Source organism: Palaemon carinicauda, chromosome 22 (genome assembly GCF_036898095.1).
Source record: "Palaemon carinicauda isolate YSFRI2023 chromosome 22, ASM3689809v2, whole genome shotgun sequence".
NCBI classification, from domain to species: domain Eukaryota; kingdom Metazoa; phylum Arthropoda; class Malacostraca; order Decapoda; family Palaemonidae; genus Palaemon; species Palaemon carinicauda.
The window spans coordinates 100487996-100510612 of NC_090746.1; the positions used below are offsets into that span (position 1 = coordinate 100487996).

At 35.6% G+C, this 22617-nt stretch overlaps 2 protein-coding genes across 4 annotated transcripts in view; one reads left to right on the forward strand and one right to left on the reverse strand.

Moving 5' to 3' along the window:
• LOC137616650 (organic cation transporter protein-like) overlaps positions 1–22617 on the reverse strand; it is a 37861-nt gene that overhangs the window by 12340 nt on the left and 2904 nt on the right. For 2 of the 3 annotated variants that reach the window (XM_068346572.1, XM_068346573.1), the window contains exons 2-3: positions 1457–1557; positions 812–917 (exon numbers count right to left, since the gene is read on the reverse strand). In XM_068346572.1, coding sequence (XP_068202673.1) covers positions 812–917; positions 1457–1557 — 207 coding nt within the window. Of the gene's footprint in view, positions 1–811; positions 918–1456; positions 1558–13769; positions 13836–22617 lie in introns of those variants that run through there. The other variant, XM_068346571.1, reaches the window with a different exon arrangement.
• The window catches only part of LOC137616651 (organic cation transporter protein-like), a 60585-nt gene continuing 41454 nt past the window's right edge, over positions 3487–22617 (forward strand). Inside the window, exon 1 of the mRNA XM_068346576.1 lies at positions 3487–3881. The gene's annotated coding sequence lies outside the window, so the exon portion shown is untranslated. The remainder of the gene's footprint in view (positions 3882–22617) is intronic.

Below are 22617 nucleotides of genomic sequence, written 5' to 3' on the forward strand. Positions count from 1 at the left end.
ATATATATATATTATATATACATATATATATATATATATATATATATATATATATATATATATATATATATATATATATATATGCGTGTGTGTGAGCGATTATGTGTGTATGTATATGATGTCTCGCCAGGTAAATCCTGAACTGCAGATTAGCAGTTAGGTTCCGACTTCTTTTATGACTTCTGGTAGAATGGTTGGAATCGACCTGGCCTTTTATTAGAAGGGGCTAGTGTTCGATCCCAAGTATGAGGTAGAAATTTATATATATCATCTCCTTTGTTTTTGAAAGAATTTAAAGTTTATATTTGAAAGATCTATTTTAATGTTGTTACTGTTCTTAACATATTATATTTGAGTTGTTCATTGTAGTTAATTGATTTTCTTATTTCATTTCCTCACTGGGTTATGTTTCCCTGTTGGAGCCTTTGGGCTTATTGTATTCTGCTTTTCCAACTAGGGCTGTAGCTTAGCTATTATTATTATTATTATTATTATTATTATTATTATTATTATTATTATTATTAGCTAAGCTACAACCCTAGTTGGAAAAGCAAGATGCTATAAGCCCAAGGCCTCCATCATGGAAAAATAGCCCAGTGATAAAAGGAAATATCGAAATAAATAAACGAAATAAGAAGTAATGAAAATTAAAATAAGATATTCTAAAAACATTAACAACTTTAAAACATATATTTGATTAATAAACTATAAAAGGACTTATGATAATAATGACACTCAAGTGGGAAAAGACTAGTGCAACTAAATAAGGTGGCTCATAACTTCTGAAGATTCAGGATTCGTGAAATCTTACTTTGAGATTGAAATAACTGAAGAATTCTCCGGTGGCAAACAAGTGTAGGCTAGTTCTGGCGCCATGTACGCCCCTCCGAAGTATTCACCGGGTAACCACAGATACCCTGTGACCAAGTAAAGAGTCAACTTTTATATAAAGTTTGTTGAGTTTTTCATTTACAAAGAAAGGCAAGAAATTGCTTAGTAAGCCTCTATTGGAGTGAAGTACCCAATTGAGATAAAAAAGAAACAGTATTACAAGAAATTAACATCAAATAACAAAGTAATTATGAAAAATTAATATCAATAATATTAATATTATTATTATTAATGATATTAATATCATTAATTTTTCATTATTACTTTGTTATTTAATGTTAATTTCTTGTAATATTGTTTCTTTTTTGTCTTAATTGGATACTTCACTCCACAGAGGCTTACTAGACAAAGTCTTGCCTTTCTTTGTAAATGAAATACTTAACCAATTAACTTTATTATTATCATTAATATTATTTTGCTTTCAAATTTTGTAACTAAGGCATTCTACAGCTGGCAATAAGTAAGAGTTTGTAGAATTTTCTGCATTAGGCCTACTCTTTAAACTAACAAACTAGAAGCTATAGAACAATCATATTGAAAACAAGGATGAGCACTTCATACTTACAGAAACCAGCAACGAAAAAATATAAAACGTTCCATCTTCCCGTCCCGAGTTTTGTCAGAAGTACGTCGAATTTACTAACCCCCATTGCTGTCTTCTTCTTTCTGGAAACAAAAGGAAGAGGGAGTTATACAGGGTGGGTCAGAAGTAGGGTTACAGTTGTTATTATTATTATTATTATTATCATTATTATTATTATTATTATTATTATTAGCTAAACTACAACCCTAGTTTGAAAAGCAAGATGCTATAGGCCCAAGGGCACCAACAGGGAAAATAGCCCAGTGAGAAAAGGAAAAAAAAGGAAACTGAAATATTTTAAGAAGAGTAACATTGCAATGAACATCTCCTATATAAACTATAAAAACTTTAACAAAAAAGAGGAGGAGAAATAAGATAGAATAGTGTGCTCGAGTGTACCCTCAAGCAAGAGAACTCTAACCCAAGACAGTGGAAGATCATGGTACAGAGGCTATGGCACTACCCAAGAATAGAGAACAAAGGTTTGATTTTGGAGTGTCCTAGAAGAGCTGCTTACCATAGCTAAAGAGTCTCTTCTACCCTTACCAAGAGGAATTTAGCCACTGAACAATTACAGTGCAGTAACCCCTTGACTGATCAAGAATTTTATTGTAATCTGTGTTGTCAGGTGTATGAGGACAGAGGAGAATATGTAAAGAATAGGCCAGACCATTCAGTGTGTGTGTAGGCAAAGGGAAAAATGAACCGTAACCAGAGTACTGTGTGGCCAGTCGAAAGACCCCATAACTTTCTAGTGGTAGTATTTAACATTTAGACTTTTTATATTTAGTAGACATAACGTTTGTATCTATAACAAAATGTATATTTTTCAAGACATGAATATGTAGCATAGTATTATTTTTTTTTATAATTTATATCTAAAACGTCATTGTGAAGGTGAAAAAGATAATGAAGTAACTGTAATCCTACTTTTGGCTACCCTGTAAAAGGGTCTCACAGCCAAGCTGTAGAATCCTATCTTTTCCTCAGATCTCATAATACCCTTCCTTCATTTTTCATGTTTTATCAAAGACTAAACGTGGACTCTTCAGTTTCTTTAGTGTCTGCAACCTCACCATCCTTGTGAGCTAAGGATGGGGTGTTTGGAGGGAAACTATAGGTCTACTTGCTGAGTCATCAGCAACCATTGCCTGGTCCTAGCTTGGATGGAAAAGGTCCTTAAGCGTTGGTCAGTCTCTAGGGCACTGTCCTTGCTAGGACAATGTCACTGTCCCTTGCCAATGCCATTCATGAGGGCCCTTTAAACCTTTTTAAATTAGGTTGTCTATCCAATTGGCCATTACCTCGGTACAAATAAGACAGTTATGCAGATGTTGAAAACTCAAATGGTTAGGCCGAGTCCCAAAGTTCACATTGGGCCTTTAATATTTTGACTGTCTTTGGATTCAGTTGCTTCGAGAACACTTTGTAGAATGCTCTGCAATAGGCCTACTCTTAAAACTAACAAACTATATTCACCTAGTGTGTCTTATACCAGATATCAACATTCAAGAACATTTGAGCAGTACTTGAGATTACCTAGTGCGACCCTGCCAGTCTAATATTTCCACCATTAATGAAACTACCCTTCACTGTTACATTTTCTAGAATAGTTTCAGCTTTTCAGAGCTAATCAGAAACGTTAGATTTTAAGAAATTTACATAAATTTATCTAAGGCTTAAGCCTAAAATAGGTAGCCTATACCTAACGATTCTACCAGTTTATTACTTTGTCAATAGAGATGCATTAAATCTACTTTATCTATTTCCCTTACATCAGGCAACTGCTAATAGCATTATACAGTATATATATGTATATATACATATATATATATATATATATATATATATATATATATATATATATATATATATATATATATATATATATATATATATATATATAATCATCAGTCGTTGCTGGTCCACTGCTGAACAAAGGCCAACTGATTTTCTACCATTGATAAATGCAACCAATCAAATGGCAGCAGCCATATGAAGAGGAAAAAAAGAGAATAATCATTAATGTTTTATCTAATGATGAAGGAAAGAAAAAACGATATACATACTCTAAATGTGGAGAAAATTGAAAGAAAATCAAAGTAGAAGAAAGCAGAGAACTAAGGAGGTGCCGTTGAAAAGACAAATTACCTGAGAATTGTGGATTATAACTTGTGTAAGTTTAAGTGATTGTTATATCAGTGACTTGAGTCCTTGCTTGTTATATTTTGGGGGGTTTTATCGTTTTTAGAATCCAAAATGTATAATTATACGATTTTTGTGTTATCCAAGACTGTTTTGTGCTTTTATATGATGAGAATATATACTGGCAAAGTACTGAACAGCTGCATTTCACGCAAAGTTAGTTTATTCTTAGCGTGATAGAACCAGGAAAACCTCTCTCAAAGTAAGTAAATTAAAACCTCATTTATCAACTCTGATTTTCATTGTTTTATTGTTTTGACACTGAAGTGTCATGTTAGGCTGAAATATTCGAACTTCCTGATTTGTTGAACTATTGTTGTAGTAACTACTAACTTTTGTCTGTAGGCCTACTGTGGCTTCGTCACTTTTACCGTATGAGTACTATTCCATATTTTTCTTATAATTTTCTCTAAAAATAGTAACAATAGGAAATGAAGACTATGATTGTACCTATCTTTAAAAATATCCAAAACATTTAAGAATTAACGCTCTTAAACGTAAAAACGTCTAAATAACAACTGATGAGCAAAAGCGGGTTTTATTATAGTTACGGACGGGAAAACATTTCGAACAGAAAATGTATATTATCCTGTAGTAAAAAAAAACGGGTTTTAACCGAATTTGACCTTCAATTCAACCGAAAACAAACAGAACAACCAGTTTGAATATTTTGTTTCACTAACGCTAATATCATTGACTACTACTTCTTTGTCTAAAGGTTTTCCCGCTATGTAGGGTCGCTATTTCTTGATCTAATATCATTGACTACACTCACTAAAACTGGTATAATTGAAATGAAGTCAAATTCTGTGAGATCACATTATTTACTACAAGAAAACATATTTTCTGTTGAAAATGTTTTACCCTAAATCTAATGGTTCCTGCTTTGCAGTGTGTTCGCTTCGCTTGCCGAAAAATAAAAACACCAAGATCCGTATATACAGGCAAGGGGTAATATTGAGCTGCGCACCCTAACATCAATGATTGATTATTATTTCCTGGTATACTGTATATATATATACTCCTATGTAGTGGCAAGCAGTACATGTTTAGCTGTGCACAACCCGCCCCCCCCCCCCCTCAATTGTTTCTTATTTCTTGGTAATTATTCCACAGATTTTTGTAAATCTAAAAACCACAGACCCAAAAATTCAATAAAAACAAATTAATGACTTACTTTATGATCGGGCCATTGAAGGGGCCTCTCTTCCCCGTAAGATAATCAAGAAGGACACTTTTACTGTAATATTTGTGGGATGACATGAGCTTTTAGAATTGTGTTAACGACACTTGGTGACACTTAAAAAGGATTTAGAAAGGGCTGAAGTGAAGCACATAAAGTGATAACATAGGAAGGGGGAAATATAACCCCCCTTATAAGTTTCCGTACGTATGGATACGTGATTGGTTAATGGAAACATCAGTGTAATAGTACGCATGAAAATTGAATGTAATACGGCAATAACAGGAAAAAAAAAATGATGAACAATTAGTAAGATAAAGTGAAGGAAAGAATAAATATTATTTTATGAGAATACATTAAAATGTAATAACGGGGGAAATGACTTTAAACTTGAGAATATGAGAAATGTACACATGGGTATTGCATCAACGAATACTGTACATACAAACGGTATTAGGAGTGTCTTGTCTCGTAGTATAATAGAATTTAGTGAGTAAAAGAAATATGTACATGTGGGTATTGCTATAACGAATGCTGTACATACAAACGGTATTAGAAGGGTCAAATGCTTGAATGTCACGGGTAAAAATGAGGAGGGTTTATAAGAAAACGAGTAATCCTATTGGTCAAAATAAAGGAGGGCGGGGTTTATGTGTAGAAGTTCTAAAATTGGTTAACACACATGTACCTACGAACGAACAGGAATGAATAAAACCACTGTGTAGAATGTCAACAAACAAATGAAAAATATACCAGTATAGAATATAGATAATTTGTGCAGTTGTCCATGGATTTATTATGTATCCAAGAAAATAATGTGTAGAGAAGAAGAGGTTTGTTTTATCATTATATACTGTTTTCCCAGTATGTTTTCCCCACTCAAAACCCCAGGGTCCCACTGTGGGTCCCCCATTATGTACGTATATAGATACAGATATATATATATATATATATATATATATATATATATATATATATATATATATATATATATATATATATACATATACAGTAAATATATATACAGTATATATATATATATATATATATATATATATATATATATATATATATATATATATATATATATATATATATATTATATATATATATATTTCACTAGATATTTATTTGTGGTGAAAATAAATTTAATTTTCGAAGAAAACGGGTGTTTTTCTTTAGTAAAAAGCTTTTTAGTAGGATAGCGACTCCTGTCTGTAACTATAATAAAACCCCTTCTGTTAGTAAGGAAGTTAGGACTTAGGACATTTTCGGTGAGGAAACCATAGGTTATTATATTGCTTATCCCCATGATTTCATTATAACTTGAACACATCAATAACTGCAGTCACCATAGAAAACGGGATTGTGAGACGACTGGTGGTATTGTATATATTTACCGTGCCTGGGATTAATTGATGTAATAGATGTGTAATTTCATGTATGATACTTTAATTTCTCACCAATTATATAAACCATATAATTTTCCAATTGGTTATTTCCTGTTATATCAATTTCCAACTATGGTTATTGGAGCAAGCCAGACATTTATGAGTTTGCCTAGTCCCGTTATAGGTATATATTTTTTTTCAATAGGCAAACACCACAAAAGACTGATTTGCACCAACATGAATGGTCAGAATTGCATGAAACACAAAATAGCCAGTTGGAAAAGTATATGGTTCATATATTTGGCAGGAAATTTAAATATGATTAACCTACCTTTAATTTTAACACTAGTCTAAGTTGGTCTTTGCTCTGCCATGGCTGGCGGTAGGCTACAGAAGCTTGTCAGTCATGAGCGTGATTATTTTGGTATTATTTTTTACTTTCAGATGTACAACCATAAATATATAGTAAATATAGTGTGTTGTAAATACAACAAATTGCCAAAATATATTACCGGTATATTGCAATAAATTAATGGAATAGATTGTACTCCCCTCTGAGGGGACTTCCTCTTGTAGCCTTAGTCATGATTGAACTGAAGAGGAAAAGACAAAAATATTTGTTCCTACACAAATACAAACCCTTAGTTCTTTACTGTGGATATATGTTTTGGAACAAGCTGGATTCTAGCCAAAAACTTCAGCGTGAGGTGTCAATGACCCTCCGTTAGTTAGACGGGGTTAGACCAGCCACCCCACTTGCCCAATGAGGTCCCTCACATTTGTTTTCGGCTTGGTTGAGTGGAGTCACGCCCACGTCTAACTTTCCCGTTAAACCCTTTCTAAAGCCGTAAAATTTATTGAAATTTTCTTTTTCAGTAGTGCGGGCTCTTGAGGAGTTGCTACCGTGCGGGTTTGCCCTAACATAGCGGGCCCCTCTTGGAGACGGATCATCACTGGCATTGGCCAGTGTTCCGGCGACACTCCTGCACACAGGCTTCTCCATGTGACGGGTGCCTGGAATAGCCATCCTCCCAGTGCAAGCGGTATGGTAGGTGACTGAAGAAGAAGACTAAAGGGATTCTTCGCGCTCAAGGTTTTCCTCGAGATCGAAGAAGTCCCGGCTTCTTTCTCCAGCGCCTCATACTTTCTCCTCTGCTGCTTCTCAGTCAGCTTCCTCTGTAGGCCCATCAAGTATGAGCAATGACCAGGTGACCCCTGGACAACCTTCGGGCCTGGAGAATCCTACCGCTTTCCCCAGCAAATCGGCATCACCCTCCACCCGTAGGGAGTCTCTCTCTCTCTTGACGTGCAGCGTCAGTTGTGGCCTTCCTTTTGGCTTTTGTGTTCCCCCACTAAGGAATGGCTTGTGGAGGTGTTGAAGCTTGGGGCACTGCATGAGCGCATAAGTGCCCCAGCGGGGTTTGGTCACGACCTTCCCCACCAAGCCCCTGGAGGGGAGTCCCTTCCAGTTGATCTCGTCCCCCTTGGTGATTTTTCCTCCACAATACCTCTACATCATCACCATCATTTACATCATCATCATCTAGGCTACATCACCATCATGATCTACATCATCATTATCATCTACATCATCATTATCATCATCATCTACATCATCACCATCATCTACATCATCATCATTATCTATATCATCACCATCATCTACATCATCATCATCATCTACATCTACATCATCATCACCATCTACATCATCATTAAAAGAAGAGGCCAATCGCTATAACAAAAGAAAAAACTATGTACAGTAGTGTGATGACCTTCACCATTGAATAAACTGACGTATGATCTAAGAATATCTAATTTTGACAGTCATTGTTTGTCGTTTATAAATGATTCTGTAGGTAACAGGTATCCCTTATTATGTGTCAACTGCTTTATTCCTTCCAGACTACAATGGGACGTAAGGCAATAAATTTTCTTCCCTTCTTATCTTGTAGGACTGACTACGCATCATTTTAGCGGAATACAGAAACCGGATCTAGTTGGTTTATTTATTAATTTGTCTGTCTGTTTGTAGATAGGATTACGTCAAAACTACTCGATGAATTTTGATGAAATTTTCACCACAGATAGATCTTAGGTCATGGACGACCCCATTAAAATTTGGAGGTGATTCGGATCCGGATTTGCATTCCTCGTTATTTTAAAGATAACGTCAAAACAAATCGACAGATTTTGATGAAATTTCCTCCACTCGGATGCGCTCTTGTTTCATGAAGTTTTCATAGTTTATGTATGATAGATCTAATTTAATGTTGTTGATTATCTTCAAATGTTTTATTTTGATTGTTATTACTTCTCTTGTGGTTTATTTATTTCCTTGTTCCCTTTCCTCACAGGGTTATTTTTGCCTGTTGGAGCCCTTGGGCTTATAGCATCATGCTTTTCCATCTAGGGTTGTTGTTAGCTAGTAATAATAATAATAATAATATACCATGGACTATTCCATTAACCTTTGGAGGTGGTCTGGTTCTAGGCTGGATTTGCATTTTTGTCTGTGTCTATCTGTCTGTGAACAGGATTACGTGAAAATTTCTTAATGGATTTTGACGAAATTTTCACCACAGATGGATATTAGGTCATAGATGACCCCATCAAATTTTGGAGATGATCCGGATCCAGATTTGTATAATCTTTTGCCTACGTGTCTGTGTGCCTGTGGGCAGGATTATTTCTAAAATACTGGACAGATTTTGACTAAATTTTCACTACAGAAAGATTTTAGGCCATGGACGACTCCATTAACCTTTGGGGGAGGTCAGAATTCTCTGATTGCTCCTGTTTATTATATTTTTTTTTTCAAATGAAGGTATAACATACGAACATTTTTACGTTCAAATTAAGGTATAAAGAACAACCCCTTGTTGTGGTTCAAATGAAGGTATAAAGCTGACGTCTTTATACTGTAGTCCAGAGTAGTTTAGTCTGATAATTTTCGACCACAGCCAGAGGTTGATGTTCCTACCATTTATTGCTACATTGTATTTCATATTTCCTACAGACTCCAATGTAGAGCTTTAGCTTCAGTATCATGTTTCTAATATTGATTCCTTTGCCATACGTTTCCCACTGCTAGGGTGTCACAGCCCACAGGATGTTAGTTCCGTCTATTGCTCGTTGAACATTTCTTGTTCTAAAGGCCTGATCTTGTGCTGCCATTATCATCCCTTCAGTTTCCTTCTTAAGTTCTCTCTGTAGCCAATGCCTTGTTTCCTTACTGGCCAATGGTTCAGTTGATCTCAGAAATTATCCATGCATTGGTTTTCTTTACCATTCCTCTAGTCTTTTTACCTGTTCTCTCTTCGTACACTTCTGGGTCTTTTTCCTCCATTATCAAGTTTCCCTTCCATGCAGTCTTTAACCATTCTTCTTCACTGATCTCAAGGTACTGAATCAGCAATCTACTTTAATGTTGACGCAATCTTCTGTACTGATGAGTCCTTTTCCTCCTGCCATTGTTAACTCTTTGGTGCAGTGCTTGGTACATGATTAACTGATTCAACTACGTCATGTAGAAGATCGCTCCACAATTTGTTAAAAGCCAGATTGAAGAGTCTACAATATTATTTGATATTGAGCCTTATGAAAGAAAATAAAAAGACTATTAGAGTTAACTTCACATCTTGTCTTTTACTGAGGTTGGTGTAGTTTGGCAGAGTCTACAACTTCGCCATCCTTGTGAGCTAGGGATGGCCAGTTTGGGGCTACTTGCTGTGTTATCAGAAGCCATTGACTAACCCTCCCCTATCCTAGATATGTAGATGGGGCCTTAGCCGGCGTAGGTGCTGATCATGTGTATATATGGTCAGTCTGTAGAATATTATCCTGTCCCTTGCTTCTGCCATTCATGAGTGATCTTTAAACAATAGACTGCAAGTTTTTCTCCAAGTTAGATGAGTGTCAGCTTGTGAAGATCAAACAGGAGAACAATACTCAAAACATGGCCGCCTAAAAGAATTTTCAAAACTTTTAAAGGGCTTTCTAACCATACTATTTGATATTTTACAATTTAAGATAAATAGAAAACACCTTTTTTCGCAAAAATATATTTACAATCAAGAATCTCTTTTAGAATTCTAAATAAGCCACATGTAGCAAAGGAAAAATTCCCTATTTGTTCCACATCCATAAGTATGAAAGCCAAGTAAAAGTGTCGTAATATCATTAGACTGGAAAGCTATACTTATCAGCTTAGCAAAAACAGGGGTGAGGCAGGTTGTATTTCTTATTTTGCCCAATTGTCAAACACATCAATAAAGATACCGTGAGTGATAGAGCCATCTGATTCAAGCAAAAGAGTAAATATTCTATACACTGTACTCACATATGGGGCTTACTAACATACAAATATTGAAGGCCATAACAGTTCTTGATATCGAGCTCAAAATACCCAAAGAGAAAATATTTATTAAAAAAATTCTTTTTGGGTATTTATACCCAAAATCGTAGGAATTTGATGTTATGAACGGTTTAAGTTGATATATATATATATATATATATATATATATATATATATATATATATATATATATATATTGTATATATATACAGTATATATACAGTATATATATATATATATATATATATATATATATATATATATATATATATATATATATATATATATATCAACAACGACAACAAATGCAGTCGTTTCTAGTCCACTACAGGACAAAGACCACAGACATATCCTTTTTCATGTCTGGGGTTTGGCCAGTTTTCATTACCAGTCTGACCATTACGGATTGGTGATGATGGGTGACTATAGTCTGATTGCTCTCAGCAAACTAACCTAGAATAGGTGGCCCTTTCTAGTATAGCTTTGCTGATCCTGGGGATACACAAAAACGTTGAGGTATCCCCATACATACACTCACACATACACATACATTTATACCATTTACCCTGAACTACTCGTATCAGGCTCAGTCCAGTCGGGGCTATTTTTAAACTCTGCCTACTTTTTCCTAATAATGAAAGAAAATATAAGTTGAGGAGATAAAATGTAATAAAAACATAGTTGATAAGAACATAAGAACCCTTGATGTTTTTTTCCTTTTCTGACGCGCTATCGGTGCTATCTCAATGCTCTTGGTATTGATGTAGTCACAAGTCTTATGAGGTCTTATGGCTAATAAATATTTCGACCTTGGGCTAATCCAATAGTCTTAATGTACCCAGAGGGTATAGTAATCTAATGAAGAATTTTATTTCAATGCTTAGAATGTTCGACATTATAGAGTTCTCTTGCTTGAGGGTACACTCGGGCACACTAATCTATCGTATTTCTCTTCCTCTTGTTTTGTTGAAGTTTTTATAGTTTATATCATCATCATTATCTCATCCTACACCTATTGACGCAAAAGGGCTAGGTTAGGTTTCGCCAGTCGTCTCTATCTTGAGCTTTTAATTCAATACTTCTCCAATCATCATCTACTTCGCGCTCCATAGCCCTCAGTCATGTAGGTCTGGGTCTTCTAACTCTTCTAGTGCCTTGTGGAGCCCAGCTGAACATTTTGTGAACTAATCTCTCTTGGGGAGTGCGAAGAGCATGCCCAAACCATCTCCATCTATCCCTCATCATGATCTCATCCACAAATACATAGTTTATATAGGAAATAATTCTTTTTATTGTTGCTACTATTCTTAAAATATTTCATTTTTCCTTGTTTTCTTTTCTTAGTTGGCTATTTTCCCTATTAGAGCCACTGGGCTTATAGCATCCTACTTTTCCAACAAGGATTGTAGCTTAGCGCGTAATAATAATAATAATAATAATAATAATAATAATAATAATAATGGTAATAATAATAATGATGATGATAATAATAATAATAATAATAATAATGATAATAATAATAATAATAATAATAATAATAATAATAATAATAATAATAATGATAATAGGACATTCCAATAGTACTTACAATAGCTTTGCATATCTCAATCCTGCTTTTTGCTCCCTCACCCGGTCCTTTCACTTTTGCATCGAAACTCAATTCGGATAATTTGCAATATAGATTAAACAGAGGCTTCAAGCCATTGTTAAGACTCGCATAGATGATCTTTATGAAAAACTTGTGTTAATTTGCTCTGTAGGATGAATAAATGTATCCTTTTGAAGCATATAAGTTGCTAAAAAGATTTATTTTGATTTTACAAATCTTTATATTGGGCGACTGATTTTAGTGTTGAACCTATCTTATGCTGATTGAAATCCAGCCCGTTTAGCCAAATAATTTATATAAAACTAAAGTTATGTGAAAGTTTATCAAATTCAAGTTTATCTTTAGGGTTGTGTTGGCCGATGGGGCTGGGATTCGAGTCCCGTTCAAACTCGTTAGTTCCTTTGGTCGCTACAAATCGCCATCCTTGTGAGCTAAGGATGGGGTTTTTGGGGAGTTTATAGGTCTATCAGCTGAGTCATCAGCAGCCATTGCCTGGCCCTCCTTGATTCTAGTTTGGGTGGAGAGGGGGCTTGGGCGCTGGTCATATGTGTATATGGACCAAAGCACGGTTGAGACGAGTTTGAGCGGGACTCGAACTCCAGTCTGGTGTTCACCAGTCAGGGACGTTACCACATCGGCCACCACAACCCAATCTCCTGTAATTATTATTTATGTTTTGTTATACGTATCTCTATTGCAATATTTTTCTTCTTTTCTTTGTTCCTTTTTCGCCCTAAGCTGTTTTATCATATTGGGGTCCTTGGGTTTATAGCATTCTGCTTTTCCAACTAGGTTTGCGGGTTGGCTTTTAACGATTAGTGAACGCAACCCGTCAAAAATTACGGGTAAATATTTAGACAGATATGTTTTCCTTGTAACTGCATTTCATTATATTCTATAAATTAAATCCAGTACAGCAGTAACAACAGCAAAATTATTGAGTGCACAAACTTTTGATGAGATTATATGAGAACATTTAAGATCAAATTTATTAAAAAAAAAAATTTAATGAGAAATCACTAGTTTAAACTCTATCACTAGCTTTTCTAGGAGAAGAACACTCCAAAATCAAACCATTGTTCTCTAGTCTTGGATAGTGCCATAGCCTCTTTACCATGGTCGTGGGTAGTGCCATAGCCTCTTTACCCTGGTCTTGGGTAGGGCCATAGCCTCTTTACCATGGTCTTTTACACTCTTGTATCAGAGTTCTCTTGCTTGGGGGTACACTCGGGTATGCTATCTTATTTCTATTCCTCTTGCTTTTTTTTTCTTTTTTATAGTTTATATGTGAAGCATCTAACTTAATGCTGTTACTGTTCTCGAAAAAAGTTTATTGTTTATTCTAGTAGTTTATTTATTTCCTTGTTTCCTTTCCTTACTGGGCTATTTTTCCCTGTTGGAGCCCTTGGGCTTATAGCGTCTTGCTTTCCCAAACAGTGTCATAGCCTAGCTTTTAATCATAATGATAATAATAATAACAGCAGCAACAACAATAACAATAAGAACAATGATAATAATAATGTTAATGATACTGTAATACTACACTCTACCTTGTTGACATAGTGGTTTGGTAGCTCTGCCTAATGTCGATCGACCACAAACTAACAGAATCCAAGAGGAACTGAGAGCAAGTTATCAGCTAAATACCAGTGAATAGCCTTATTTTTCAAGACTTTATTATTAATTTTTTCAATCCCACGTCTGCAGCTATTTAGAGTAGTTTCAAGGACGCAGCTTATTAAATTCAAGCAATTGCTTAGTAAATACAGTTGAATAGCATAGGTATGTTTAATTTTGAGAAGAATTTTAAAATGAACTTTTATATGTATAACTGTAAAGATGATAGATTTCGTAACTTTATGACTTAGCCTGTTTTGAAACACATTGGGGTAAAAACTCCCTTTTAGAAATTGTTACTTGATCGTTCTTTTAAAGTTTTAAAGGTCGTTCATGAATGACAGAGGCAAGGGGACAGTGACATTACCCTATCAAGCTGGACAATGGCCTAGAGACTGACCATATATACATAAGATCAGCGCCCAAGCCCCCTCTCCACCTAAGCTAGGACCAAGGAGGGCCAGGCAATGGCTGCTGATGACTTAGCAGGTAGACCTACAGGCTCCCCTAAACCCCCCATCCTTAGCTCACAAGGATGGTGAGGTTGCAGCGATCAAAGAAACTAACGAATCTGAGCGGGACTCGAACTCCAGGCAAGGACGCTACCATCCAGCCACCACAACCTGAGATTTTAGATCAACTTGCAAAACGTTCCGTTGGAGATTATGAGTTCATTGCCACGGGTCTTATTCCAATCCTTATTGGTGGTGTTTTTAATTGTATCTTAGCTAATAAACGCCTTGTTAGCTTTCTGTCTCTGCATCTCGATTTTGGAGAGGATTTAATTTGCACTCCTCTCTTATTTATAGTTGTAGAAGTGCAAATTCGATGCCTGTTATCACTGGTACGTCTGTTTTAAGATTTATTATTATTATTATTATTATTATTATTATTATTACTAGCTAAGCTACAACCCTATTTGGAAAAGCAGGATGCTATAAGCCCAAGGGCTCCAACAGGGCAAAAAATGGCCCAGTGAGTAGAGGAAACAAGGAAATAAACAAACTCCAAGAGAAGTAATGAACAATTAGGATGAAATATTTGAAGAACAGTAACAACATTAAAACAGATTTTTCATTTATAAACTATAAATTCACATCAGCCTGTTCAACATATTTGCTGCAAATTTGAACTTTTGGAGTTCTACCGATACAAATGCATGATTAAATAGAGCATTCCACAACTTGGTCATAGCTGAAATTAAACTTCTAGAATGCTGTGTAGTATTGAGCCTCGCGATGTAGAAGTCTTGACTTTTAGAATTAAACTGCATACCTAGTATTATGAATTCAAGTTTCACTGTCAAAGTATGCTTGTTCTCTGGTCTTGGGTTGTGCCATGGTCGTCCGCTGTTTTGGGCTAAGAATTCTCTTGCTTGAGGGTAATTGATTGATTTAAGGTTTTCAGGCATCCTGACATCAAAGGTCATTGACGCCGATGCTTGAGGGTACATTTGGGAACACTATTCTATCTTATCTCTCTTCCTCTTTTTTTTTTTTAAGTTCTTATAGTTTATAAATTAAATATTTATTTTAATATTGTTACTGTTCTTAGAATATTTTATATTAATTGTTAATTAAATTTCTTGTAGTTTCCTTATTTCCTCTCCTCACTGGGCTATTTTCCCTGTTGGCCCCCTCGGGCTTTTAGCATCTTGCTTTTCCAACTAGAGTTGTAGCTTAGCAGGTATTAATAATAATAATAATAATAATAATAATAATAATAATAATTTTCCCATTACTATTGCAGCCTTCATCATGGCTTCCTAATAATTTTATTCCCACAATGATTTCTAAAAGGTTATTTCATTGCATAGGATTTCCTATCTTTATTTTACTTTAAGGACTATTGTCTTGGTCCTATCACACAGCGGAACCCTATGTATTACAGGACCTACAAAGTTGTTTGTCGTATACATTCTTTGGTGTTTTAGAATATCACAGAGCGTATTCTGTGTTAATTGTCAACGTTGATTGTCAATTCCACATTATCGAAGCACTTAGTAAACAAACGAGTCTTCAGTTTCTTCTTGAAAGCCTTAATATCTTTAGTCCTTCGGATGTCTAGTAGGAGCCTGTTGTATGGTCTTGGTTTAAAGGTTTAAAGCCCGCGCTTGAATGGTGGAGGTTAGGGACAGTAACATTGCCTTATCAAGCAGGACAATGCCCTAGAGACTGACCATATATACATATGATCAGCGCCTAAGCCCCCCCCCTCCACAAAAGCTAGGACCAAGGAGGGCCAGGCAATGGCTGCTGATGACTCAGCAGATAGACCTATAGGCTTCCCCAGACCCCCGTTCCTTAGCTCACAAGGCTGGTGAGGTTGCAGCGACCAAAGAAACTAACGAGTCTGAGCAAACTGGAACCCCAGTCTGACATTCACCAGTCAAGGACGCTACCACATCGTCCATCACAACGCATATTTGAAAGCTCTAGAGCCTGCAGTAGATACACATCTTGGTTCCAACAACTTGAAACTATATATAACTACTCTTGTGTCTACAGAAATCGTTAGCTGCACTATCTGTAGGAGTTCTCTTATATATTCTTGACATCCGGTTCTGATAACTTGATGAGTTATTGCACATATCTTAAACTCTATTGCAGCCTTATCAGGCAGCGAGCGTAATTTATTTTTTTTTATCTTATATTATGAAATACACTTTTACAATGTTACAATTTATAACATATATACATCATAGTATATTTACATAAATATTTTTTTATTTCACATATACTGTATTTACAATTGAAATTTTTACTATTTATCTATATATGTTTTTAAATAAAAAATGTATTGACTTGGGAATATTTTTTTCATAGAAGTTTTAAATCCTATTTTGTTTACATTAAACGTATTTAGCATAGGAGTGATCCTTTTTCTCGGGGCGCGACACCTTTTATCATTCTGGCACCTCTGTTTGTCAAGTCTTGTGTAATTTCTTGACTTACACTTCAGGTAGATTGTGATAGAAGGATTTAATAGGTCGCTAATGAAAGGTTCAATCGTTAAATTGCATATGGGTGACCATTTTATCATATCACTCAATGTATTATGATTATTATTATTACCATTATTATTATTATTATTATTATTATTATTATTATTATTATTGTTGTTGTTGTTGTTGTTAAATATTCATTGTTGATAACCAAGGGATCGATAAATATGCTTACTTTTAATGAATTATGTTACGTACCATGTTTAAAGGTTTAAAGGCCGCTCATGAATGGCACAGACAAGGGGCAGTGACATTGTCCTATCAAACAAGACAATGACCTAGAGACTGATTATATACAGTATACTGTACATATGATCTGCGAATAAGCCCCCTCTCCACCCAAACTAGGACCTAGGAGGGACAGGCAATGGCTGCTGATGACTCAGCAGATAGACCTGTAGTCTCCCCCCAAACCCCCATTATTAGTTCGCATGGATGGCGAGGTTACAGCGACCAAAGAAACCAACGAGTTTTAGCGGGACTCGAACCCCAGTCTGGCGATTACCAGTCAGGGACGATAACACATCGACTAATAAAAAAGATAATTACTATCAAAGCATTCTTTTGGTAGTGTTTTCATCTAGGCAACTGTTTCGGATTACCATCAATATGTTAAGGATCTGTCTGCTTGCCAGAACTGATCTTCAGCTATGGTAAGTAGCCTTTCTAGCTCCAAAATCAAACCATTGTTTGGTAGAATTGGGTAGTGCCATAGCCTCCGTATCATGGTCGTACGCTGTCTTGGGCTAATAATCCTCTTGCTTGAGGGTACATTCAGGCACACTATTCTGTTTCCTAATTTCCTTTCCTCACTGGGATATTTTCCTTGTTGGAGCTTTGGGCTGATAGCATCCTGCTATTCCAACTAGGGTTGTAGCTTAACTAGTAGTAGTAGTAGTAATATAGAGGAAAGCAAGCAAACAAGACTGGTAAACAAATAAACAACAAAGATAGCAAGCAGTAAGATAAATAATCAGTAAAATAAACAATAATAAGTATTTACTAGGAAGCTCGCATGGAGACTTGTTTTCTATTATTATTATTATTATTATTATTATTATTATTATTATTATTATTATTATTATTATTATTACTTGCTAAGCTACAACCCTAGTTGGAAAAGCAGGATGCTATAAGCCCAGGGGCTCCAATAGGGAAAATAGTCCAGTGAGGAATTGAAATAAGGAAAAACTACAAGGGAAGTTTGAGAACAATAATATTAAAATAAATCTTCCATATATAAATTATTAAAACTTCAAAATAACAAGAGTAAGAGATACAAGGTAGAATAGTGTGTCCAAGTGTACCTTCAAGCAAGAGATCTCTAACCCAAGACAGTGGTAGACCATGGTACAGAGGCTATAGCACTTCCCAAGACTAGAGAACAATTTTATGATTTTGAATTGTCCTTCTCCTAGAAGAGCTACTTGCCGTAGCTAAAGAGTCTCTTCTACTCTTACCAAGAGGAAAGTAGCCACTGAACAATTACAGTACAGCAACCCCTTGAGTGAAGAAGAATTGTTTGGTAATCTGTGTTTGTCAGGTGTATGAGGACAGAGGAGAATATGTAAAGAATAGGTCAGACTATTCAGTGTGTGTGTGTCTGTCTGTCTAGGCAAAAGGAAAATGAGCCCTAACCAGAGAGAATGATCCAATTTACTACTGCCTGACCAGTCAGAAGAACCCAAACTCTCTAGCGGTAGTATCTCAACGGGTGGCTGGTGCCCTGGCCAACCTACCTACTGCAGTGGAAGAACATGCCACAGAGGCTATGGCACTATCCAAGACTAGAGAACAATGGTTTGCTTTTGGAGTGTCCTTCTCCTAGAAGAGCTGCTTACCATAGCTAAAAAGTCTCTTCTACCCTTACCAAGAGGAAAGTATACTTCGGTAATGTGGACTTAACTATGAACGCGGAATACTCTGTGTGATGCTCTAAATACCCAAGAATGTACACGAGAAACAGATCTCTTAGGCCTAGCAGTATGTAGGATTTTAAACCAGCCCAGTGTCTAAAGGTCGACTCTCTCCTTTCTGAGTCGACCTGATTTGATTCGGGTGATAAAAAGGTTAAAAAGTCGAGGTGGACTCTCTTAGAGCTGACCTGGCTGAATTCGGGAGATAAAAACTTTCTCTGCCAAGACATAGATATCTCTATTAAGAACTGTGCAATTGCTTAAAATATGTATGGTTAAAAAATGTTACATTCACTGTATTTGTGAACTGCTTCATGTCTAATAAAATACCCCAAAATAACTTGTCCTGCCAAAACATAAATATCTTTATTAATAACTACAATTGCTGAAATGTTGTATGTTTAAAAAAGTGTCACTCTCACTGTAACTGAACTGCTTCATATCCGATAAAATACCCCAAACTGACAAAACATAAATAAATATCTGTATAGTAAAAATTACAATTGCTATAATGTTGTATGGTTAAAAAAAAGTGTCACTCACTATCTAGGAACTGCTTCACGAGGTGTACCCATTAAAAATCAATTTAGTATCAGACGCCCTCATACCCTGACCCTCATTACGAAACTCTATACCTCATCTCCGCATCGCCGTCGACCTAATAAGAACCCACATATCTGTGTTGACAATTCTTCTTCTTCCTGCATTCCATCGTCCTGGTTGGTCGTAACCCCGCATCATGATTTCCAACAGAATTATCCTCCCCTCTAACGACCTTATTTATTTTTCAACCTGTCCTTTTTACCTTTCATGCAACGAACTTGGGAGGTGGTTATGTTTTCGCCCCTGTTTGTTTGTTTGTGAACAACTTCCTGGCCACAATTTTACTCATTGAGTAGTAAAACTTTCAGGGATTAATTGTTATGTTGAGACGTGGAAGCAATTCAATTTTGAAAGTCCGAGGTCAAAGGTCAAGGTCGAGAAATGAGCTGCTGGGTTGGAGGTCATAAGTTTAATCATAGAGTAGTGAAACTTTCAGGGATTAATTGTTATGGTAAGACGTGGAAGTGATTCAATTTTGAAAGTCCTAGGTCAAAGGTCAAGGTGGAGAAAAAAGCTGCCGTGGCGAAGGTCACAATTTTAATCATATTTTAATAAAACTTTCAGGGATTAATTGTTATGTTGAAACATGGAAGTGATTCAATTTTGAAAGTCCTAAGTCAAAGGTCAAGGTGGAGAAAAAAGCTGCCGTGGCGAAGGTCACAATTTTAATCATATTTTAATAAAACTTTCAGGGATTAATTGTTATGTTGAAACATGGAAGTGATTCAATCTTGAAAGTCCTAAGTCAAAGGTCAAGGTGGAGAAAAAAGCTGCCGTGGCGAAGGTCACAATTTTAATCATATTTTAATAAAACTTTCAGGGATTAATTGTTATGTTGAAACATGGAAGTGATTCAATTTTGAAAGTCCTAAGTCAAAGGTCAAGGTGGAGAAAAAAGCTGCCGTGGCGAAGGTCACAATTTTAATCATATTTTAATAAAACTTTCAGGGATTAATTGTTATGTTGAAACATGGAAGTGATTCAATCTTGAAAGTAATAGGTCAAAAGTCAAGGTCGACCTAACTAACCCTAACCTCAACCTTCCCTCCCCCCCAAGTTCGCACATGGTTGTCACACAGACTTCAAATACGCCTACGGTTAAATTAATTTTTGGAAAGGCAAGCTGGTTTGAGAAAATAAGCTGCCGTTGCGGAGGTCTGCAATCAGAGTGCTTTTTTTAGTTTATTTTTTATTCTTGTAATAAAGCTTTTACTTTCGTATTCATTTAGGGTTATGGTGGCCGATGTGGTAACGTCCCTGCCTGATGAACGCCAGACTGGGGATCGAGTCCCGCTCAAACTCGTTAGTTTCTTTGATCGCTGCAACCTCACCAGCCTTTTGAACTAATGATGGGGTGTTTGGGGGAGCCTATGGATCTATCTGCTGAGTCATCAGCAGCCATTATCTGGCTCTCCTTGGTCCTAGCTAGGATGGAGAGGGGCTTGGGCGCTGATCATATGTATATATAGTCAGTCTCTAGGGCATTGTCCTGCTCGATAGGGCAATGTCACTGTCCCTTGCCTCTACCATTCATGAGTGGCCTTTTCACCTCTTTTCATACTTCCTTAAGATAACAGATTAACATAATCGAGTCTATAGACACTAGACTAATCTCCCGGGACCTGTTTTCCTATCTCCGTAAGATAAGAAATGAGTAGCATAGACACTACAGTAGTCTCCCAAGTTCTCTCTTGGTACCTTTCCACAGCATCTTGAGCACAAGCTTTGGCGAGCTTTATCGCAACCCTTATCCATTTTATCACCAATAAGGAAAAAAAGTTTATTTGAATTATTTTTTATTGCGTATATATATCAATTGAGATTGTTTACTCTTAATTATGATTGCAAATAAAGCGATCATTTCTTAGGATTTGCTATTCCCGGAATCTCTCAATTTGCAAAGTCACTCTTACTTAAACTATCTATCTATCTATCTATCTATATATATATATATATATATATATATATATATATATATATATATATATATAAATTTATATGTATATATATATATATATATATATATATATATATATATATATATATATATATATATATATATATAAAGTGTGTATATGTCTTCAAACATTTTACTGTCATTAGTAGGTAATAAGAATTATTCCTCCTTGATAAAAACCTAAACAGGCCTTTCCACTTTTTTTTTTCCCATCACCTCCTCCTACGGCTGTTGACGCAAAGGGCCTCGGTTGAATTTCACCAGTCGTCTCTATCTTAGGCTTTTAAATCAATACTTCTCCATTCATCGTCTCCTACTTCACGCTTCATCGTCCTCAGACATGTAGGCCTGGGTCTTCCAACGCTTCTAGTGCCTTGTGGAGCTCAGCTGAACGTTTGGTGTACTAATCTTTTATATATATATATATATATATATATATATATATATATATATATATATATATATATATATATATATATATATATATATATATAGAAAAAAATCATAGGCCTATTTAGCGTATCTTCATATAGGATTTAGCATTTTTAAATTGTCAATTTAATTGATTTTAAAATTTGCAAAAATTTAGTTCATTTTTTCATATTTAGTTAAAGATTAAAATTTTAAGAGATTCATATCTGAAATGTTTTTTTAATGTAATTATACCATTCCTTGGGATTTGAATAGATGACATTGATGAATCGGGAATTGAACAAATAGTATGCAAATACTAAGGAAATTGATAAATACTACTTATGATAGATACAAAATTTAAATAAGAATCAGTAAATTGAGAAAAAAAGAATATTTTTACTTTATCAAACTTGTATTTATTTGAATGATATATAATAATTTAAGATTCTAGCATGAAGTGCAATAAAGATTTGGCCAAAGGAAGCATAAAAAGGGTGTAGTAGAAAGACAATTGGTGGGTGCATGTAAGGGCCGGAAAGACGCTCCAATAATCTTAGGGTTGTTGGGACCTATTGGTAACGTCTCTGCCTAGTGATCGCTAGACTGAGGTTCAAGTCCCGCTCGAACTAGTTAGTTCCTTAAGTGTCTGAGTGCTCACCATCCTTATGAGCTAAGGATGAGGGATGGCGTTGAGGGAACCTATAGGTCTACCTGCTGAGTCATCAGCAGACATTGCCTGTCCCTCCCTAGTCCCAGCTTAGGTGAAGGGGCGTTTGGGCACTGAGCATATGTATATATGGTCAGTTTCTAGGGCATCGTCTTGCTTGACAGGGGATTGTAACTGTCCCTTACCTCTGGCACTCATGAGTGGCCTTTAAACCGCTACC